At 31.9% G+C, this 20,179-nt stretch overlaps 1 protein-coding gene across 1 annotated transcript in view; it reads left to right on the top strand.

Moving 5' to 3' along the window:
* The first annotated feature begins 2,110 nt into the window (after positions 1-2,110).
* The window catches only part of LOC137615391 (delta-sarcoglycan-like), a 119,917-nt gene continuing 101,848 nt past the window's right edge, over positions 2,111-20,179 (top strand). The window contains exon 1 of the mRNA XM_068345219.1: positions 2,111-2,348. Within this exon, the coding sequence (XP_068201320.1) occupies positions 2,115-2,348 (234 nt within the window). The 5' untranslated portion in view covers positions 2,111-2,114. The remainder of the gene's footprint in view (positions 2,349-20,179) is intronic.

Raw genomic sequence — 20,179 nt, 5'->3', positions numbered from 1 at the left:
TAAGAAAGTACTAAAAATAATATCAGTAAATATTAAGAAAATAATGAAAACATAATAAAAATAATAATAATAATAATAATAATAATAATAATAATAATAATAATAATAAACAATGATGATGAAAATATCTATAATCATAATAAAAATAAAAAGAATTATTAATAACAATTAGAATACTGACAATAATATCAACCATCAAAAAATAAAGGTATAGTAATAAAAATTACCTACATTTTGCTAAATGTAAATCCTTCTTCCATCAGGACTAGTAATAGAAATATCAATCAAAATTGCCATCAACTTCTATATACGATGTTCAGCATATCTAGAAAAGACTTGAAATAGACTTGAACTGACCAGAGTTCATATTACATAATAATAAAAGACTTGAAATAATTCAAATCTCTATAGTTTAAAACTTTCATTCAGCCAACGGCTCGGTATAAATAAACGTCTCTTTATCGAAGATAAAAGTTCCCATTGTTGAAAAATGAAAAAAGTCTTATAGGAGAGAGATATATATATACATACATACACACACACATTTCTCTCTCTCTCTCTCTCTCTCTCTCTCTCTCTCTCTCTCTATATATATATATATATATATACATGTATATATATATATATATATATAGTTAATGACACGTTTATTATCTCTCTCTCTCTCTCTCTCTCTCTCTCTCTCTCGTCATGAAATATTTTTCTCTGAAGCAATTGAACAGAGAATAAGATTTTTTTTTATCTAATATGAAAACAGAAATAAACAAATTTATGCTACATTGTATCGTAATCCACTTTCAATCAAAAACAGCAAAAACAAACAACATAAAGACAAGAACGTCATATTGAACATCCCTGAATAGGAATTGCATTGAACACGTTGTCGGTGCAATCACTGAACAACGAAACAAGTGAACTACAGTATAACAAAACTGAGAATAGCGACAAACGATCATGTAAATAACAGAAAAAATACGATACGTAATTGTGTGATGTTACATTTCCGAATTTGAACGAAGAGGAATGTTGAACAATACTGAATTAAATTGAAGACCTCAAATTTTTAAATTGACGCTAAATTTTAAAAAGTGTGAAATAAAAAATTTAAGTTATGATATAACATTTACGATACAAGGATATACCATATAGAAAACTAAAATCATTATCTCAAAAAAAAATCTTTACCTAACTAGAAACTGAAATATTTATACAAATCTTGACTAACCACAACATACAGTAGCATGTAAATTCAAGTTATTTAGATTAGATCAACAAATTTCTCATATTACTTTTTTTTTCTAAAAACATTTAATCTCAAAGAGGATATTAGGTTTTCAGGAATTATTTATTCACTTTAACACTGAGTTTCTTCTTCCAAAGGATTCCTCTTTCCCTGTTTATCTTATTCCTCTGTTCCTGTTTACTTTCAAATTGTTTTGTTCATGTTCTAAACAATTAATCCACCAAAATTAATTTAAATTGAATTCACTATTTCAAAAGGAGCACGTCTTACATAAGGCTCATTTAAAGATATAAAAATGTAGTAACTAGTTCATGTTGGGAAAATTATAGGATACATATTTAAATCAGTGTTATTTTAAAAGAGATAAGAAACTTATAAGGGTAGGAGAATAAAACATCTTGAGTCTACACATATAAATGTTTATATATATATATATATATATATGTATGTATGTGTGTATGTATATATATGTATATATATATATATATATATATATGTATATATATATATGTATATATATATATATATATATATATATATATATATATATATGATATAAATAAACATATAAATATATAGAGATGAGAGAGAGAGAGAGAGAGAGAGAGAGAGAGAGAGAGAGAGAGAGAGAGAGAGAGAGAGAGAGAGAGAGAGAGAGAAATAAGTACCACTAATCGTTCACATTCCAATAGACGCTAAATACCTCAAAATAGGAAACTAATATAACGATAAATTATAAATCGAACGTTATTTTTCCTTGCATAGTTTGTAGATGGGCAGAGTTTATATATGTGTACTAATGTAAATAGTCCAGACATTTGTATATAATTAAAAAATTACCAAACATTCCTTTTCCTTTCCTACAGGAGTCATGGCAGGCTCCGGGAGCGGACATGGGGCCGGGCCCCGTGGGCAAGTCGGGAATACCTTGGGCGAGAGAAACGCGCAGGGCACGACGGTACAGTGCGGTCCCCACCAGTACCGCCTTGGTCTATACGGCTGGCGTCGACGGTGTCTCTACGCCCTGGTGCTCCTCCTTCTTGTGATGGTCATCCTCAACCTAGCCCTTACGCTTTTTATACTTAGAGTACTCGATTTCACCACGGTGAGTGCTGTGTTGTTACTGTTACTGTACCCACTAATACTCTTTAGGTGAATCTTAATAAACAGTATATATACTGTATATATATATATATATATATATATATATATATATATATATATATATATACATATATATATATACATATCTATATATATATATATATATATATATACATGTTTGTGTGAGCGCACAAATAAATAGTTATCAACAATAAATGTATACATGAAATTTTGGAAGGGGTCAAATCTAGAAAATAATGAACAAATAGGTCAGTGACATATTCACCTTACACACACACACACACACACATATATATATATACGTATATATATATATATATATTTATATATATATATACGTATATATATATATATATATATATATATATATATATATATATATATCTCAGAAATCATCTAATTCAATAATCCCTGCCCGGTTAGTATTTGGCAAGATTCAGGATAAAAATAAAACAATACCAGTAGGAATATTGAACTTAAAACGAAAAAAAAAAATATGATATTGACATTAGGAGAAGCAAGAAGCAATAGGAGAAAAGACTTAAGCATAGCGACTTATCAAGGAATAAGAGACAATTACTTCTCATTTGCTCTTCCACTCCCTCTCCATTTGGAACCCACAAAAGAAGGTCGTTTTCACCGCTGGTGCATAACTCTTCCATTTCGTCAATTCCCTCGAAAGGGACAGAAAGGAAGGAAGTAATGATGGAAGGACTTATCAACAACTTCTAATAAAGCCGGATTATACAGTCATAATGGCATTCCCGTTACTCCCAGGTAGATGACGGTCAAATAACTTTCCCTATAAAAGTGAGAGGATTTCCCGTCGGAACTATTAACGAAAACACTCATATGGTCCTCATTGTGACAAACTGCCACATAGTCAATAGCTAACGATATCAGCTCAAATATTCTCTCTCTCTCTCTCTCTCTCTCTCTCTCTCTCTCTCTCTCTCTCTCTCTCTCTCTCTCTCTCTCTCTCTCTCTCGGTATAAACTGGCATAGAAAGACCATAAACAGACGGGAGTAGAAGGACATATCTGAGGATTTTGTTCTTCAGTGGACTAGTAGAGGCTGATGATATAAATATATATATATATATATATATATATATATATATATATATATATATATATATATATATATATATATATGTGTGTGTATGTGGATATATATATATATATATATATATATATATATATATATATATATATATATATATAAGCACATACTTGATCATATGTGATATAAGCCTTGTATTCATAGTCATATATTTGGTAGGACAAACCACAGCAAAGCCTACCTCGAGAGAAACTAAATGTCTATAGGAAAAACAAGGAATAACTTGCCAATTACATAAAAAAAGAAATCCATACTTGCAATGCAACGACATACGTAAATCAACATTTCCTATATATCATCCAACCTTGTCTTAAATTTACACGAGGATTTTCACATCTCACAACATTGCCCCTACATCTATTAAGAAGTATTTGTATGTCAAAGATTTGACGGTAAGTAAAACTAAATGAATTACCGTACTTGATATAAAAAATAAAATAGTAGGCATATAGTAAGATTAAATTATCAACCTAAGACAGACCATCCTGAAAACTGATCTGATGCATTCAAATTACATACAAACGTTTTAAATTAAGTGACTGAATAAACAAGTGAATAAATGAATAAGAAAATAAATGATCCTAAAACAATCGAAGATCAACTTTCAACAACATTACATCTTCTTTACCGGATGTAGGTAAGGCTGTGTGAGGTGTGTAGGGTAGGTGTGGCGGCAGATAGAAAGACAGCATAAACACACATGGCGGCAGTATTAAGGTCATAAAATCCTACACTTCCTTCACTTAGGCAAATGAATCAGAGCCAGATTCGTGATCCCTGGGGATCCATACACAGCAATGCCTAGAGCACATAACGTAGGGAAGGCATTTGACGTAAGCGTTCTCATGGGACGTCATAGATAAATTCAATCCAAATCTTAAATCTCACGCCGTCTTTTTCTGTCAATCTGCATCAGCACGGCAGTACAACAGATGCTCAAGAGGCCTACAATAGGTGCTTATGTATTGGTAACAAATGACAACATCAACGACAGAAATAAAAATCAAGACTACGTCGTAGCCAATGTGATTTCCAGAATATATCAACAATAGCATACACTATAATCATGATAACTGTTATGATAAAAAGGAGAGTTGCATTAGCTACAAAGATATTCGAGAAAGTACTATTAAATAAAATCCAACAACAGTAACGATAATAAAATAAAAATATTCAAAGGGTAAATTATTGTCATTTAATATTATCAAATCGCACAGGAGTTAAATTTGCAAAAATTTACTATAATTAGTTTTTACTTCAAGGACCTAAAGGTAAACCATTAATATAGAAGAATATAAAAGATTATATAGCGATGAATATTAATAAATATACAAAATATTAACAGATAGACGCAAATGAATTAGTAGTTCCAAATAACCAATAAAGGTCTGAAAATTAAAAGAAATGATTGAAGAAAAGAGTTAATAGCTTATAAACAGAAAATTTTAAACCACAATGAGTTTTAAACAATGCTTCAGGGAAAGGGACATGAACAAAATCATATATCAAAATGAAGAATTCAAAAATGAAATGAGGACAAACAGATTTTTATACAGATCGGGTAAGAATATTCGGAGTAATGTATAACAAAAAGAGCTTTAGAAAAATAACAGATTGCACATGGCTTTGTAAAGAAGTCCCTGTCTCCTGAAAAGAAAAAAAAAAAAAAAAAAAAAAAAAAAAAAACGTTTACACACATTATGCAATGTTCTAGATTGCCATTTGTGTTAAGGCTACACGAAAAGTTCCACAGATTGGCAGGAGTGTTAAAGTTTTTGATCAGCTTCCAAAGTCAATAGTCCTTGGGTAACAAATATTCAGATTAAACTGAAAGATTCTAATCCAATAGTTAACCAGTAATAACATCAAAGTTAATAGCAATTGAGCCTCTCCTCATTAAACCAACAGCAAACTTTTTCGAGAACTGCATTTGATAAGCACAAGTGTAAGGAAGAACAGAAAGGTCGAACACAATGTATATAATTCGCAAAGAAAACCACGCATGAAAATAACTATATATGTTTTTAGTTTTTGAGAAGTGCCATCTCTTTTGATAACGTCAAGAGGCTGGAGGAAGGGGGGGGGGTTTAAAATGTTAGATACAAAGCTAAGTTGAAGAACCAAACAACGGGGAAAGGTTAACAAGACCGAACAACAAAGTACCTTCACTGCAAATTAAAATGTAAACACAAACAGATGAATGAAAGTGGTAACGCCGTATCACGGAAAATGCAATGTTAATGATGGGAAATGTAAATGAACTTGTGTCATGAAATGTCTAATACATTAGCAAAGAAAAAAAAAAAAAAACCTTAATGGAATGGGAAACCAACACGACTTCAATGGCGGTATTTGAGCAACTTTGTAAAAGGATGTTGTAGAATCTAAGTATTAGAGACGACTAATATGTCTAAAATGGATCAAACTAAGACTGCATTTTTAGGCATCGACAAATACTCTGTAATATCTCCTCACACACCAATTTAAAGTATTAAAATGTTGTGGCTTGAAATCTCTACTTATATTTGTTTAAAATATAAAATTAATAAACTGATAAACACGTACAAGAGCAGACAGACATACGCACACTCACATTTTGTATATCTATCTATCTATATATATATATATATATATATATATATATATATATATTTATATATATATATATATATATATATATATATATATATATATATATATATATATATATATATACAGTATATGTGTGTGGATGAAAATCAACAGAACACCGTGCTCAAATAGAAATAAATTTCTACTTAAATATAATATTAACACTTACATTTATACAAATTTAAGTAATTCATAAGTGTATATATATATATATATATATATATATATATATATATATATATATATATATACATATATGCATTTATATTTATTATTATACATATTATATCATATATACATATATGTATTTATATTTAATATATATATATACATATATATATATATATATATATATATATATATATATATATATATATATATATATATATATATATTCCTAACGTATATAACTTTCCTTCTATACAGGCGTTGAATAAACCTAGCGTTTGAAAAAAAAGGTTTCAAATTTTTATCTCCGATTCGCAAACAAATAACACAACTTCACAGAAAAGAAACATCGTATATGAAAACTGACTCGAGAATGAAAAAAAAAAAGAAGAAACAATATCTCTTTCTCCCTCTGCAAGTCCAGGGAATAAAAGATAAAATATAAATCAATACGTTCATTATGATGGAAATCTCTCTCCATTTTATGTATTTCTGGAAAAAAAATTCTTAAAGCGAATATGTTGATATTTACAGGAAAAAAATGCTTCCTCTGTCTTTTCATCTCCTGTCAATTAATTATTTCGTTTTTAAATTGTTTTTATTTTCATTTTTTCTTTCGGTTTCTTTTCCTTTGACAAGCAAATGAACGACACTAAAATTGTTGAACATAAATTCTATTTTGAGATATATTTTTTTTCAAACTATAAAAAATGCGTTGTTTCATGTAGATTACGCTGTAAAATATATCATTATTCACATAAAACATTCGCTGCACATTTTCTTGTCTGATTATCAAAGTTGAACAATATTTGTTCTAGTCAGAACTTGGATGAGAGACATCCAAGAAACTTCAACTACAACGTTAAAATCCATAGGATAGAATAAGATAGGGCGTGGGGCCAACAACCTCACCTCTTGAATACTTCCTGCCTAGCGTCAACCAATCTAATGGAATAAGATCTAAGGGGAAAACCAAACTCACGTTGGATAGGTTCGTTGTTTGCTTTTGGCCAGCTGTCATTGGTCAGCACCAGTTGTAACTGGAAGTCATTTGGAGGTTAAGTAAAACAACGTGGGGAACGTAACCTCGATTCTTAAGACCTAATGAGAAACCACAAGGAAGTGGCCCACTAGCGTAAGGTGATATATATATATATATATATATATATATATATATATATATATATATATATATATATATATATGTATATATACATATATATATATATATATATATATATATATGTATATGTATATACATATATATATATATATATATATATATATATATAAATATAAATATAAATATATATATATATATATATATATATATATATATATATATATATATATATATGTATAAATAAATATATATTTATATATAAATACACATATAGATACATATATAATATATATATATATATATATATATATATATATATATATATATATATATATATTATATATAATATATATACATACATACATACATATATATATATATATATATACTAGTGTAAGAGACCCGTCAAAAACGGCAGCTAAATATTTAGATAGATATGCACATACATATTCAACGCTTCTCACCCCCCCCCCCCACCCTTCCCTCTCGAGGTACCCACGCTCATCAGGGTGTGCGTAACCGGAAAGAAGAAAAATATATTTTCTTTTTTCCTTACATTTCACACTTAAATTTCAACACAATCAAAACTCAATATTCAAAATAAAGATATGTTTGTTTCATTACATTTCACAAAATTTCTAAGCAATTAAAACTCAACATTCAAAATCAAAACATATTTTTCATTACATTTCACACTTAAATTTCAACACAATCAAAACTCATTATTCAAAATCAAAATATATTTCATAACATTTCATGCACAAATTTCAACAAAACCTAAACTCAACATTCAAAATATATTTGTTTCACTACAGTGCACAATTAAATTTCCAAGCAATCAAAACTAAACATTCAAAATTAAAATATATTTTTTTCATTGCATTTCACACTCAAATTTCAAAGCAATCAAAATTCAACATTCAAAATCAAAACATATTTTTTCATTACATTTTGCACTTAAATTTAAACATAAACACACCTCATAATTCAAAATTAAAGCATATTTGTTTCATTACATTTCACTCAAATTTCAAAGCAATCAAAACTCAACATTCAAAATCAAAACATATTTTTTCATTACATTTCGCACTTAAATTTAAACATAAACACACCTCATCATTCAAAATCAAAGCATATTTGTTTCATTACATTTCACACTCAAATTTCAAAGCAATCAAAACTCAACATTTCCCTTCTAAAGTAATATGCACACGAACCAAGCATTGGGTAATCCCAGCTATTTATGGGTTCAAACGATCTGAAGAAATATGCAGAGCAATAAAGAAGGCTAAGCCCAAGATTTCGTTTCAATCCATATCTTCCTCGGGATCATACACGGATATCAATAAACTCGATAAAATACAGGAATTTAAAACTAATCATCATTATAGAAACCGCCGTGTTAAAATGGAACATACCTACAAAAAGACTGGGCTACTTAGGGCACTGATAAGGGAGTAAATGCTGTATTTAGCGCAAAACACGTTGGTCAGAGCAGATAAACCTACCTTTTATCATGCTCATGAAGATAAATTACCGCATTTCTAGCTTAGTAATTTCATCGAAAGCCACAGAATCTAGGCTACGTTTTTTTTTTTAATTCTATTCTCGGCATCCCTTTACTTCTTTTTATATTTCATGGTTACTATCATAATACACACACCTACACACACATTATATATATATATACATATATATATATATATATATATATATATATATGTATATATATATATATATACATATATATTTATATACATATACACACAAACTCATAATAAATATGCGTATATATACATATCCATACTGTATATATATATATATATATATATATATATGTGTGTGTGTGTGTGTGTGTATACTTATATACAACACATAAACCTCCATGAATGCATATATATATATATATATATATATATATATATATATATATATATATACAAATTTTATATATATTATATATTATATATATATATATATACATATATATTTATATATATATATATATATATATATATATATATATATATATATATATATATATCACATGCTCTTCGTACTCCTCAAGAAAGATTAGTTCACCAAACGTTCAGTTGGGCTCCACAAGGCACTAAAAGAATTGGAAGACCCAGGCTTATATGGCTGAGGACTATAAAGATCGAAGTAGGAGATGCTGAATGCAGAAATATTGAATTAAAAGCTCAAGATAGAGACGACTGGCGGAATCTAACCGAGGCCCTTTGCGTCAAAAGGCATAGGAGATGATGATATAATACAGTTTTTATATATTCCATACGCTTCTTTCTGTTCAGAGGCGGTGACGGCACCAAGAGAAATTTCTTTCCGATTTCAGTAAGTCTCTGTAGAATGGGGCTGAGATCAGTATACCTCCTCTGTCATCTGATTACCAGGTACCTCATTCACGGTTTTTCTCAACAGGCCACTGTAGGTTTTAACGAGACATGCCCACCTCACACTAGACATCACGTAATGTAAAGTTTCTAGAAGTTCTCCGAATTCATAAGAACAATGGCGTAAACAGGAAGGCACTTGCAAATCCCTTTTCCTCACTCCTCGTTACCAATCCATGATGATAATCATAGCATGCTTTCAGACAACACGGGGAAATGGCGAGCGTCGTCTTCGCCAACAGACTTCACCTCTTCAAAACCTTCCAGTGTCACATAAATCTCCAAGAGAACAATAAAAGAAACAATGTAAACATTTTCCTTCGCTGCATTTTCAACTAAACAATCCCTGAATAGCGAACATCACATCCTCTTTCGTTTCATCTTTATTTCATCGACTCGGCAATTACAACAATCACGGCGATTACAGTAATTACGCAGTCGTTAGACTGACCTACACCAGCGGACGCAGCGCAGACTTCTCTTGGCCCAGTTTGTGCATTTGTTTGACCTTCTTTTCCTCCAGTTTGTTTGTTTGAATTTCCAAAAAACGCGATGATACAGTCACCAGGAAACATCGCTATCGGACGGGGATTAATATGAACTGTGTCTCGTCACATAACAGACACGCATCTCTGGCTAATCTATGGCGCTGTTTCATCACACTGGGGTAATCTTGGTGACAGGGTATCTGAGTAATATATCTACTGTCGCCGTTTATCATGCCGAAAGGCCCATGTTAATTATCAATGACTTCAATTTACAAAACATAGCTTCAATTTCAGGAAAATGGCTCTGAAGGTATACGCCCAAAAGTCATTATCTACAAAGTAATTCTTTATGGATTGTGGTGGCCGATGTGGTAACGACCCTGGCTGATGAACGACAGATTGGGGTTCAAGTTCCGCTCACACTCGTTAGTTTCTCTGATCGCTGCAACCTCACCATCCTTATGAGCTAAGGATGGGGGTTTAGGAGAGCTCGTAGGTCTATCTGTTGAGCCATCAGCAGCCACTGCCTAGCCCTCCTTGGTCGTGGCATGGGTGGAGAGGGGAGCTTAGGCGCTGATCATATGTGTATAAGGTCAACCTCTAGGGCATTGACCTGCTCGATAGAGCAATGTCACTCTCCCTTGCCCCTGTCATTCATGGGCGGCCATTAAACCTTTAATGTCTTCTCTAAATCTTATATTCTTTATAAATCTCAACGCCACTTAAATTCCTTTCTGGCCTCAGAGAAAGAAGTTAAAACATTATTATAAAAGTGATAATTACCTGGAAATTCCATTCCCGTCTAAACAAAGGAATGATCACGCAACTGGATCGGTATTTTTTTTTTAATTGTTAACATTACTTTAATTTGTTGAAGGTCAACATTCTAATGATTAGTATACCCTATTCCCTGTTATAACATTTCCTGATTTAAATAGTATACCCTATTCCCTGTTATAACATTTCCTGATTTAAACCCTGCATTCATATAAATTATATATATATATATATATATATATATATATATGTATATATATATATATATATATATATATATATATATATGTGTATATATACATATAAATATATATATATATATATGTATATATATATACATATATATATGTATATATACATATACATATATATTTATATATATATATATATATATATATATATACATTCTAGTTACAAAACACACCCTTTAAAAATTGTCTTTTCCATTTCTTTCCCTGGTGTAACTATTAGAGCTACTATAAATCTCTGATCTTCATTATTACTAGAATTAATTCAAAATCCCCCTCCCTAGTATACCAGAAATAATTTCGATTTCTTTTCTTGTTAATCTTAATTTATCATCCTAAATACCACCGCTACCAAAACCAATAACAAACAAAATTGATAATAATAATAATAATAATAATAATAATAATAATAATAATAATAATTAATAGTAATGATGATAATGATAATAATAACAATTAATAGTAATGATAATAATACTAATAATAATAATTATAATAATAATAAAAATTATAATAATAATAATAATGATAATAATAATAATAATAATAATAATAATAATAATAATAACAATAATAACAATAATAATAAATCGGGAACGGAAGTGCCAGAAGTAATTACTTGCGCTTTGATCTTTTCCATTTCGGCAAATGCGAGTCACGCTTTACTATTTTGATTGTTGTATTCTTTTCTTTCAACAGTTTTTTTTTTCCTCTTTTAGTTTCATCTCGTAATTATGCTGCCAGAAATTTTACTCTGCGCGTCTGACTGATTATGATGACCTGCAATTGAGAACCATCCACGGTTCTTTTCCTTCCTAAGCGACAATGACCACATTGATTTTTATGCAGCCGTTAACTTTAGGCAGTCAGTCTGGCAATAAACGAGCAATATTATTATTATCATTATTTGCTAAGCTACAACCCTAGATGGAACAGCAGGAGGTTATAAGTCCAAGGGCTCCAACAAGGTAAATAATCCAGTAAAGGAAGGAAATAAGGAAATAAATAAACTACAAGATAAGTAATTAACAATTAAAATAAAGTATTTTAAGAACAGTAACATAAAAATAAAGCTTTCATATACAAACTATAAAAAAACTTAAAGAACACGAGGAAGAGAAATAAGATAGAATTGTTGCCCGGGTGTACTCTCAAGCAAGAGAACTATATTCCATTATGCGAGGTGAAATGCTGAATGTCTTGGAATGTATACGATAATAGGAATTATGAAAGGTTCCCCTGTGGTATAGGACCCGATAATCAGCCCTTAGAGCAAGAAATGGTGTAATCTTTTCATTATTCAGGAGAGATCTTCAAACGTATATTTGTAATGAGAAATAGGAGTGAAGGAAAACAAAGTCTGTTAGCATACATTTTGGAATATTTGCCCACATTAAATTACACTTCTGTTTCCCAATCGCAAAAAAAAAATAAATAAATAAAAAAAAACCACATTAAATTACACTTCTGTTTCCCAATCGCAAAAAAAAAAAAAAAAAAAAAAAAAGTCTAGCGAATTCAGGGAGTCTGGAAAAACCTGCACATTTGAAGAATCCACTTAATTTGTTGCTATGCTGGTCACAGTCTCAATGATCAAGAGTAAATGGCAAGAAGGTTAATCTGTTACCAATTACATCTGAAAGATGTAATCGAGCCACGATGGAGAGAATTTATTCAGTTGAAATCAGAACGCTTTTTAATTTTTTTTTTTATTTGGGTCAATCCCTATTGAGACGAACGTTATAGTTTTTTCCATAATAAATCTTCATCGAGTTACGTTTTTTGGTCTCTTGCTTAATTATTTTTTATTTTTTATTTAAAACTTCCTTTAAAAAATTTACTATCAGTCGATTTCGATTAAGTTCTGTTGCTGAGTAACTTTATCGGTCCAGCCTCTTCTCAGGTTCCTCCTATGTTCAGTTCCCTCATTGCAAGTCTACCATGGTTCAGTTTCATTGCTGTAAGTCTTCCTCACTTCAATTCTTAGTTCTGAATCTACGTTCCTTTTCTATTTCATTTGTAAATTTGTTCACTCGCTATTTGTGTCCTCTTATTAACTTCAAGGGAATAGTTTAAAGATTTAAAGGCTTATGAATGGCAGATGCAAGGAACAGCCACAATGCTCTAGAGACTGACCAATATACATATGATCAGCAATCAAAGCCTTACTCCACTCAAGCTATGAACATGGAGGGACAGACAATGGCTGCTGATAGCCCAAACGCCCATCCTTAGTACAAAAGGATGGTGAGGTTGCAGACATTACAAGACACTATGGAGCTTAAGCGTGGCTCGAACCCCAGTCCGGCAGATCACAAAGCAGGGACACTTCCAATAGCTCATCGCAACCCAAGATTAGCGGGGCTATCTTGCGATAAATACCTTTTCCCATTTAAAAGTCAAGTCTATTTGTCCAAGCCACTAATTGCGTATTTTTTTACACATTCTCTTAACGTTTGCCATTCCATTATTTTAAAGGTTTAAAGGTCGCTCATGGATGACAGAAGCAAGGGACAGTGACATTGCCCAATCAAGCAGGACAATGCCCTAGAGACTGACCATATACATACATATAATCAGCGCTCAAGGCGTCCCCGTCTCCACCCAAGCTAAGACCAAGGAGGGCCATTCAATGGCTGCTGATGATTCAGCTAGTAGACCTATAGGCTCCCTAGACCCCGCCCACTTAGCTCACAAGGATGGTGAGGTTCCAGCAACCAAAGGAACTAACGAATCAGAGCGGGATTCGAACCCCAGCCAGGCGATCACCAGGCAAGGTCGTTACCATATTGGACAAAAAAAGTTTCCTATTTAATCTTGAATTGCGATTGTAAAACTCAATCTACATTACTACTACATACTTTCCACCATTCCACAAACACCAAAAATTAAAAGAAAAATAAGCAAATCAGAATGACTAAAAGAGATACAATAATTGAAAATAATCACATAACTATCTAATCAAGGTTTCCAGAGAAGTTCAAATAAAACCCTTGAAAGATTTACTTAACTTATATTCGTTAACGATAATACACATTATACTACCTTTCATGAGAGAGAGAGAGAGAGAGAGAGAGAGAGAGAGAGAGAGAGAGAGAGAGAGAGAGAGAGAGAGATGACAATGGGAAATAAATTTAATGATAAAGAACTACTTGTTATTAGTAGACTTTTTTTCCTTTTCTGTATTTAAATCGATCACACGCGAGAAAGATACAATGTAATTTAAACTTGACACCTATTTGGCACAATATTCAAGAGGAGACTTGTAACTTCTTATTAAAAACGTTCACAGTATCAATTATTATTGACCAAAATTATTTGATGACCTCATCCAATTCAATTAACAGAACTATAAACGCGCCAATATATCATCACAGCAATCATATTTTTTATCAGTATTACCAAGTAGCTAAAAGCCCTATGGAATTATTTATAAACTCCAAATCACCAAGCTAAAGGAATTTATTCTTTTCAATAAAAAAACTTTACTCATTTAATAGATTACTGCTCTTGAAAATTAAAAAAAAAAAAAAGTTTCAATGACACTTAAACACACACACATACACAGGCTGACAGACACACACAGACAGAAAGATATTAAGCCAAAAGGGGAAAGAATTCTGGGCAGATATGAGAGCTCCAGGAAGACATCAAGAATGTGCGTCGATTATGGGAGAACTACTGCAATCTCCTAGCAGCGTGACTTGGTCTCTCTCTCTCTCTCTCTCTCTCTCTCTCTCTCTCTCTCTCTCCTCTCTCTCTCTCTCTCTCTCTCTCTCTCTCTCCCAGAAGACACCAAGATATCCTCCGAAGATTGGGGAAACTGATGAAAGACTATCATACCAATGACGTCGACTATTTATTTCCAAATAAGATCTTGTGGAATACTTTCAAGGAGATAAAATTTAGTACTTTGTCTTCAGCCGTTATCTACGCTGGAAACAACAAGGTGCTGATTCGATATAGATTTTTTCCAATAGATTTCTCTCTCTCTCTCTCTCTCTCTCTCTCTCAAGGAGTGTTGATTTAATAGATATTTCCAATAGATCTCTCTCTCTCTCTCTCTCTCTCTCTCTCTCTCTCTCTTAAGGTGGTGATTTGATAGATATTTCTATTAGAATTCTCTCTCTCTCTCTCTCTCTCTCTCTCTCTCTCTCAAGATGTTGATTTGATAGATATTTCTATTAGAATTCTCTCTCTCTCTCTCTCTCTCTCTCTCTCTCTCTCTCTGAGTGTGTTGATTCGATAGATAATTCCAAAAGATCTCTTTCTCTCTCTCAAGGAGTGTTGATTTAATATAGATATTTCCAATAGATCTCTCTCTCTCTCTCTCTCTCTCTCTCTCTCTCTCTCTCTTAAGGTGTTTATTTGATAGATATTTCTATTAGAACTCTCTCTCTCTCTCTCTCTCTCTCTCTCTCAGGGTGTTGATTGGATATAGATATTTCCAAGAGATTTCTCTCTTTGCTGATGCTTTGAGAAACATTAATAACACTACAAATATCGTAAATATAACTTCATTCCGTAAATGCTGACATTAAATGTCATACCAATACCCGCTACCATCGATTTCTCTTGTGAATACACCTTTACCTTTATGCAATTAGATTCAGATATATCACTTTATGAAAATCTTCTGCTAATTTCATTTTCCTCACAAAAGAAAAATAATACTGGTAAAAATTTTCACATTTCTTTGCTTAAAATAATTCACTTTTTGATCAACGATTTAAAGTCTCTCAAATAGCTACAATGAATTTACGTTTATGACATTTTCATTTTGTCTTTTCGTCAACGAAAAATAAAACTATCCTTGTCTAGAAAAGATACATTAGTTCTTAGATTGATTAAAACAGGGTGATTCGATATATATAATAGAAGTTTGTAGTTTGTCTACAATGGAATTCTTAGCAACTCTCTCTCTCTCTCTCTCTCTCTCTCTCTCTCTCTCATGTAATTTCAGGAATTATCATAAAAAACTTCAGGGAAATGACAAACTCTCTCTCTCTCTCTCTCCTCTCTCCTCTCTCTCTCTCTCTCTCTCTTGTAATTTCAGGAATTATCATAAAAAACTTCAGGGAAATGACAAACACACACACTCTCTCTCTCTCTCTCTCTCTCTCTCTCTCTCTTGTAATTTCAGGAATTATCATAAAAAACTTCAGGGAAATGACAAACATCAACAAATGCACATTCATGAATGCCAAATGTCCGGCCACACGCACAGGATCGTAATCATGGTACAGTGACCGCACGCACTGGCTTTGACGTTGGGTAACGAAGTCATACCACATTAAATACATTGCACGATAATTATAGTTAACGGTAGTTCATACTTGGCTTTATATTGCAGATAATCTGTTCGATTTTAACAGCTTGGGATAAATACTGTAACTTCATAATATTATTGGGGAAAATCCCAAGTATTATGGATAAATACCAATCGACAAAAAAAAAAAAAAAAAAAAAAAATATCCAATTACAAAGATTGAAGTTGTGAAAGGGCAAAGCTACAAGAGGAAAAAGAATGACATGAAAACCGTACCATCAAAATCAAAATATAATTATAAAATCTGGCATATGTCTATGACGACCGATCTTTTAATATAATCAGTAAAACAATCAAACAAGTTTGAGATGAGATTCATTTTAGTTCGATGCCGTAAGGTCAAAAATCACACGCGCTAAGGAAGAGAAATTTCATTTGGGAACACTAATTACTAATAACAAATTCCCCAAGTCTGGTCTCATCAAAGTTTAATTTTTTAATCAGGGTTTTGTCGTGGGGGATTCTTAAAAAAAAAAAAAAAAAAAAAAAAAGTTTATATGAGGAGAAATATGACCGTTTTATTTTTCCATTTTCATTCGTCACTTTTTACTCCGCCGTGTAAACATATTTGTATTCTATTTCGTACAAAAATAACCGATGTGAAAATAAAAAGAAAACACTGCAGTCTAAAAATGAATGAACAAATAATGGTGCATTTTAATCTGTATTTGCTGTAGGGAAGTTACTTATCTAAAAATGCTGACAGGAATTTTAACGTTGGATAGCTAGAACGTAAAAAGGAACAAAAAGTCCGTAGGAAAAACTTTCAACGAGACGAGTTTTATGACAATAGTCTTTAGCGAAAAAAAAAAAATCGACATGAAATAATGTTTTAAAATAGGATACATACAACAGAATGGCAAAATTATTCACTGGGTACAAAATTACTGCATTAAAGGAACTTATTGCACAAAACGGATACTTAACTTATTGCATAAAATTAATACTTAACTTATTGCAAAAAAATGGATACTTAACTTATTGCACAAAATGGATACTTATTGCACAAAATGGATACTTATTGCACAAAATGGATGCTTAAGGACTGTGCAACAAGGTCGCATTTCATGGCATGTATTTCTTGTGCGTGTAGCAATTTAAAGCCAAAAAATGCATGTAGTATTACATCATCATGTTTTCGCATATCTTTTTAGCGTAGGCTGCTGAAGTTTGCAACCAAGTACCCAGCGCTGATGGCAACATTGAAGTCTTCCCACTTCACGCGCAAAAGTTCATTTCAAATTTGCTACTACTGATGGCCGCTTCGTGCACAATTCGGTGTGAAGATACTTAAAAGAGAGTTGAAGACGGGTTCATTCCAAATTTGGAAATAACATAGAACTGCATAATCTCCTTTAAGTTTTTTACCTTGTTAATATGCCATGATTAACTATAGTTCCTTCCGTAGGCTATTCACCGCCTGTTCTGTGGCCATGCAATCCTAACAAATATAAAATAAAAGAAGTAAAGTAAAAAATTATATCCAATAAGAATTACTTAACGTGAAACAACGTTTCAAAATTATTATGCATATGTTAAAAGATATAGCATGATAGTCAATGCGAAATATTTTCAACAAAAACTAGAGTAACAAAAAAAGTTTAATAACGTCGTCTTTAAATTCATATACCTTGCTTTAAACTTAAAAAACTGAAAGTTAAATTAATTAAAAATTGAGGTTATCGTTATTAAAATCTTTGGAAATAAAAAAACCAATCCTCAAACTAATATATTTATAAGAGTATATATACTGTACATGCATACAATCTGTATTGGATTCCCGAGACAACTGGAATGCTTTAAGCATATTAATCTATATCTGATTACACCTGTTGACCCAACTATAGACAATTATGTGCCTGGCTGTTTGTCAAATATGTTGGGCTATATAAATGCTTAATAAAGTGTTAGATTAGGACCTTCAATCCGAAATACTTGTCGAGACTGAAGGTGTAGCACCTATAGTCACCTCATGGAAGGGGGACAAGATGTATGTATGTATTTATATAGACATACACAGTGTGTGTGCGTGTATATATATATATATATATATATATATACATACATAAATATACATGAGTGACTGTGGTGTAAAAATCGCTCATAGAAATTTTAATGAAATCTCTACGGGTCCACAAAAGAAAAAGCATACCCATCAAAAGTAGCTAGATCTGTTATAACAACAGAAAATGAAGAAAGGCAACGTTGGATGGAACACTCAAGTGAGGTCATGAATACGAGATATGAAGGGAATAATTTGACTGATATACATACCTAAAGCTAAAGAATCCTTTAAGGTGCCTATGAATGAATTTAGTGTATTTGAAGTCGAAGCTATCATTAAAAAACTCAGGAGATGGAAAGTCTCTGTATACGTTGGAATAACACCAGGGATGATAATGGCCGAAAATGAAGTGACCCCAGAATACTTACAAGATTAATTCGTAGAATGTGGCGTGAAGAGGCTAATCCTGATGAGGGGGAGCCAGGAGAGAGAGAGAGAGAGAGAGAGAGAGAGAGAGAGACCTGACTGATTACAATAATTATAGAGATATCACACTTACGTCGGTTGTTATACAAACATATAGTAAACTTATTCTAGAGAGACTAGAGAGAAAGCTTTAATGAAAAGATGAGAATGAACAAGCAAGTTTTAGAAAAGGTAGAACTTGCACTAACCAAATTTTCATTTTAAAAAGCATTGATTTAAAGCTCAGGATAGAGGACGACTGGCGAAATCTAACCCAGGCCCTTTGCGTCAATAGGCGTAGGAGGACATGATGATGATAAAAGATCCCAGATTGAGGTCAATACTAGACCACTGCACAAATGACCAAACTAAGTTATTCGCTGTCTTTAAACACTTACCATCATCATCAGATTTCACCAGTCGTCTCGATCTAGAGCTTTTAAATCAATACCTATCCATTCATCATCTACTTCACATTTCATAGTCCTCAGCCATGTAGGCCTGGGTCTTCAAAGACTTCTAGTGCGTTTTGTAGACCAATTGAAAGTTTGGTGAGCTAATCTCTCTTGGGGAGTGTATAGAGCTTGCCCAAACCATCTCCATCTACTCCTCACCTAGATTTCATACACAAATGGCACTCGTAAACGCTTTTACCAATAAACAATTTTATCAGGTAGATCAGGTAGAGGCAAATAAACATATCTTGTAGTAAATCCTCCCTAGCATCTCCATGTGTAAGTACTTTGGAATACATCACAACAGGAGACCAGTGTACCTTTACCATAAGACCAGATCAAACACCGGTGTCAGAGTGTTAGTCCATGCAGCAAATATTCGGGAAAGAGGAAAATTATTATTCCGTCCTGGTCCTCGCAAACATTTTGGAACCCTGGACAACCCAACTGCAAAACATGAAAATGTCCCGAATGCAAATGACTGAAATTTAGTTGTTTAACAACAATGATTAAAATTCTCAAACATTTTGAGTTGTGCCCGACCTCAATTTCAAAACACGAATGCGGCATAATTACCTAAATTTAACAG

This window comes from Palaemon carinicauda, chromosome 21 (genome assembly GCF_036898095.1).
Source record: "Palaemon carinicauda isolate YSFRI2023 chromosome 21, ASM3689809v2, whole genome shotgun sequence".
NCBI classification, from domain to species: Eukaryota; Metazoa; Arthropoda; class Malacostraca; order Decapoda; family Palaemonidae; genus Palaemon; species Palaemon carinicauda.
Note: the sequence above shows the minus strand (reverse complement) of the source record. Positions and strands in the feature narration are given on the sequence as shown.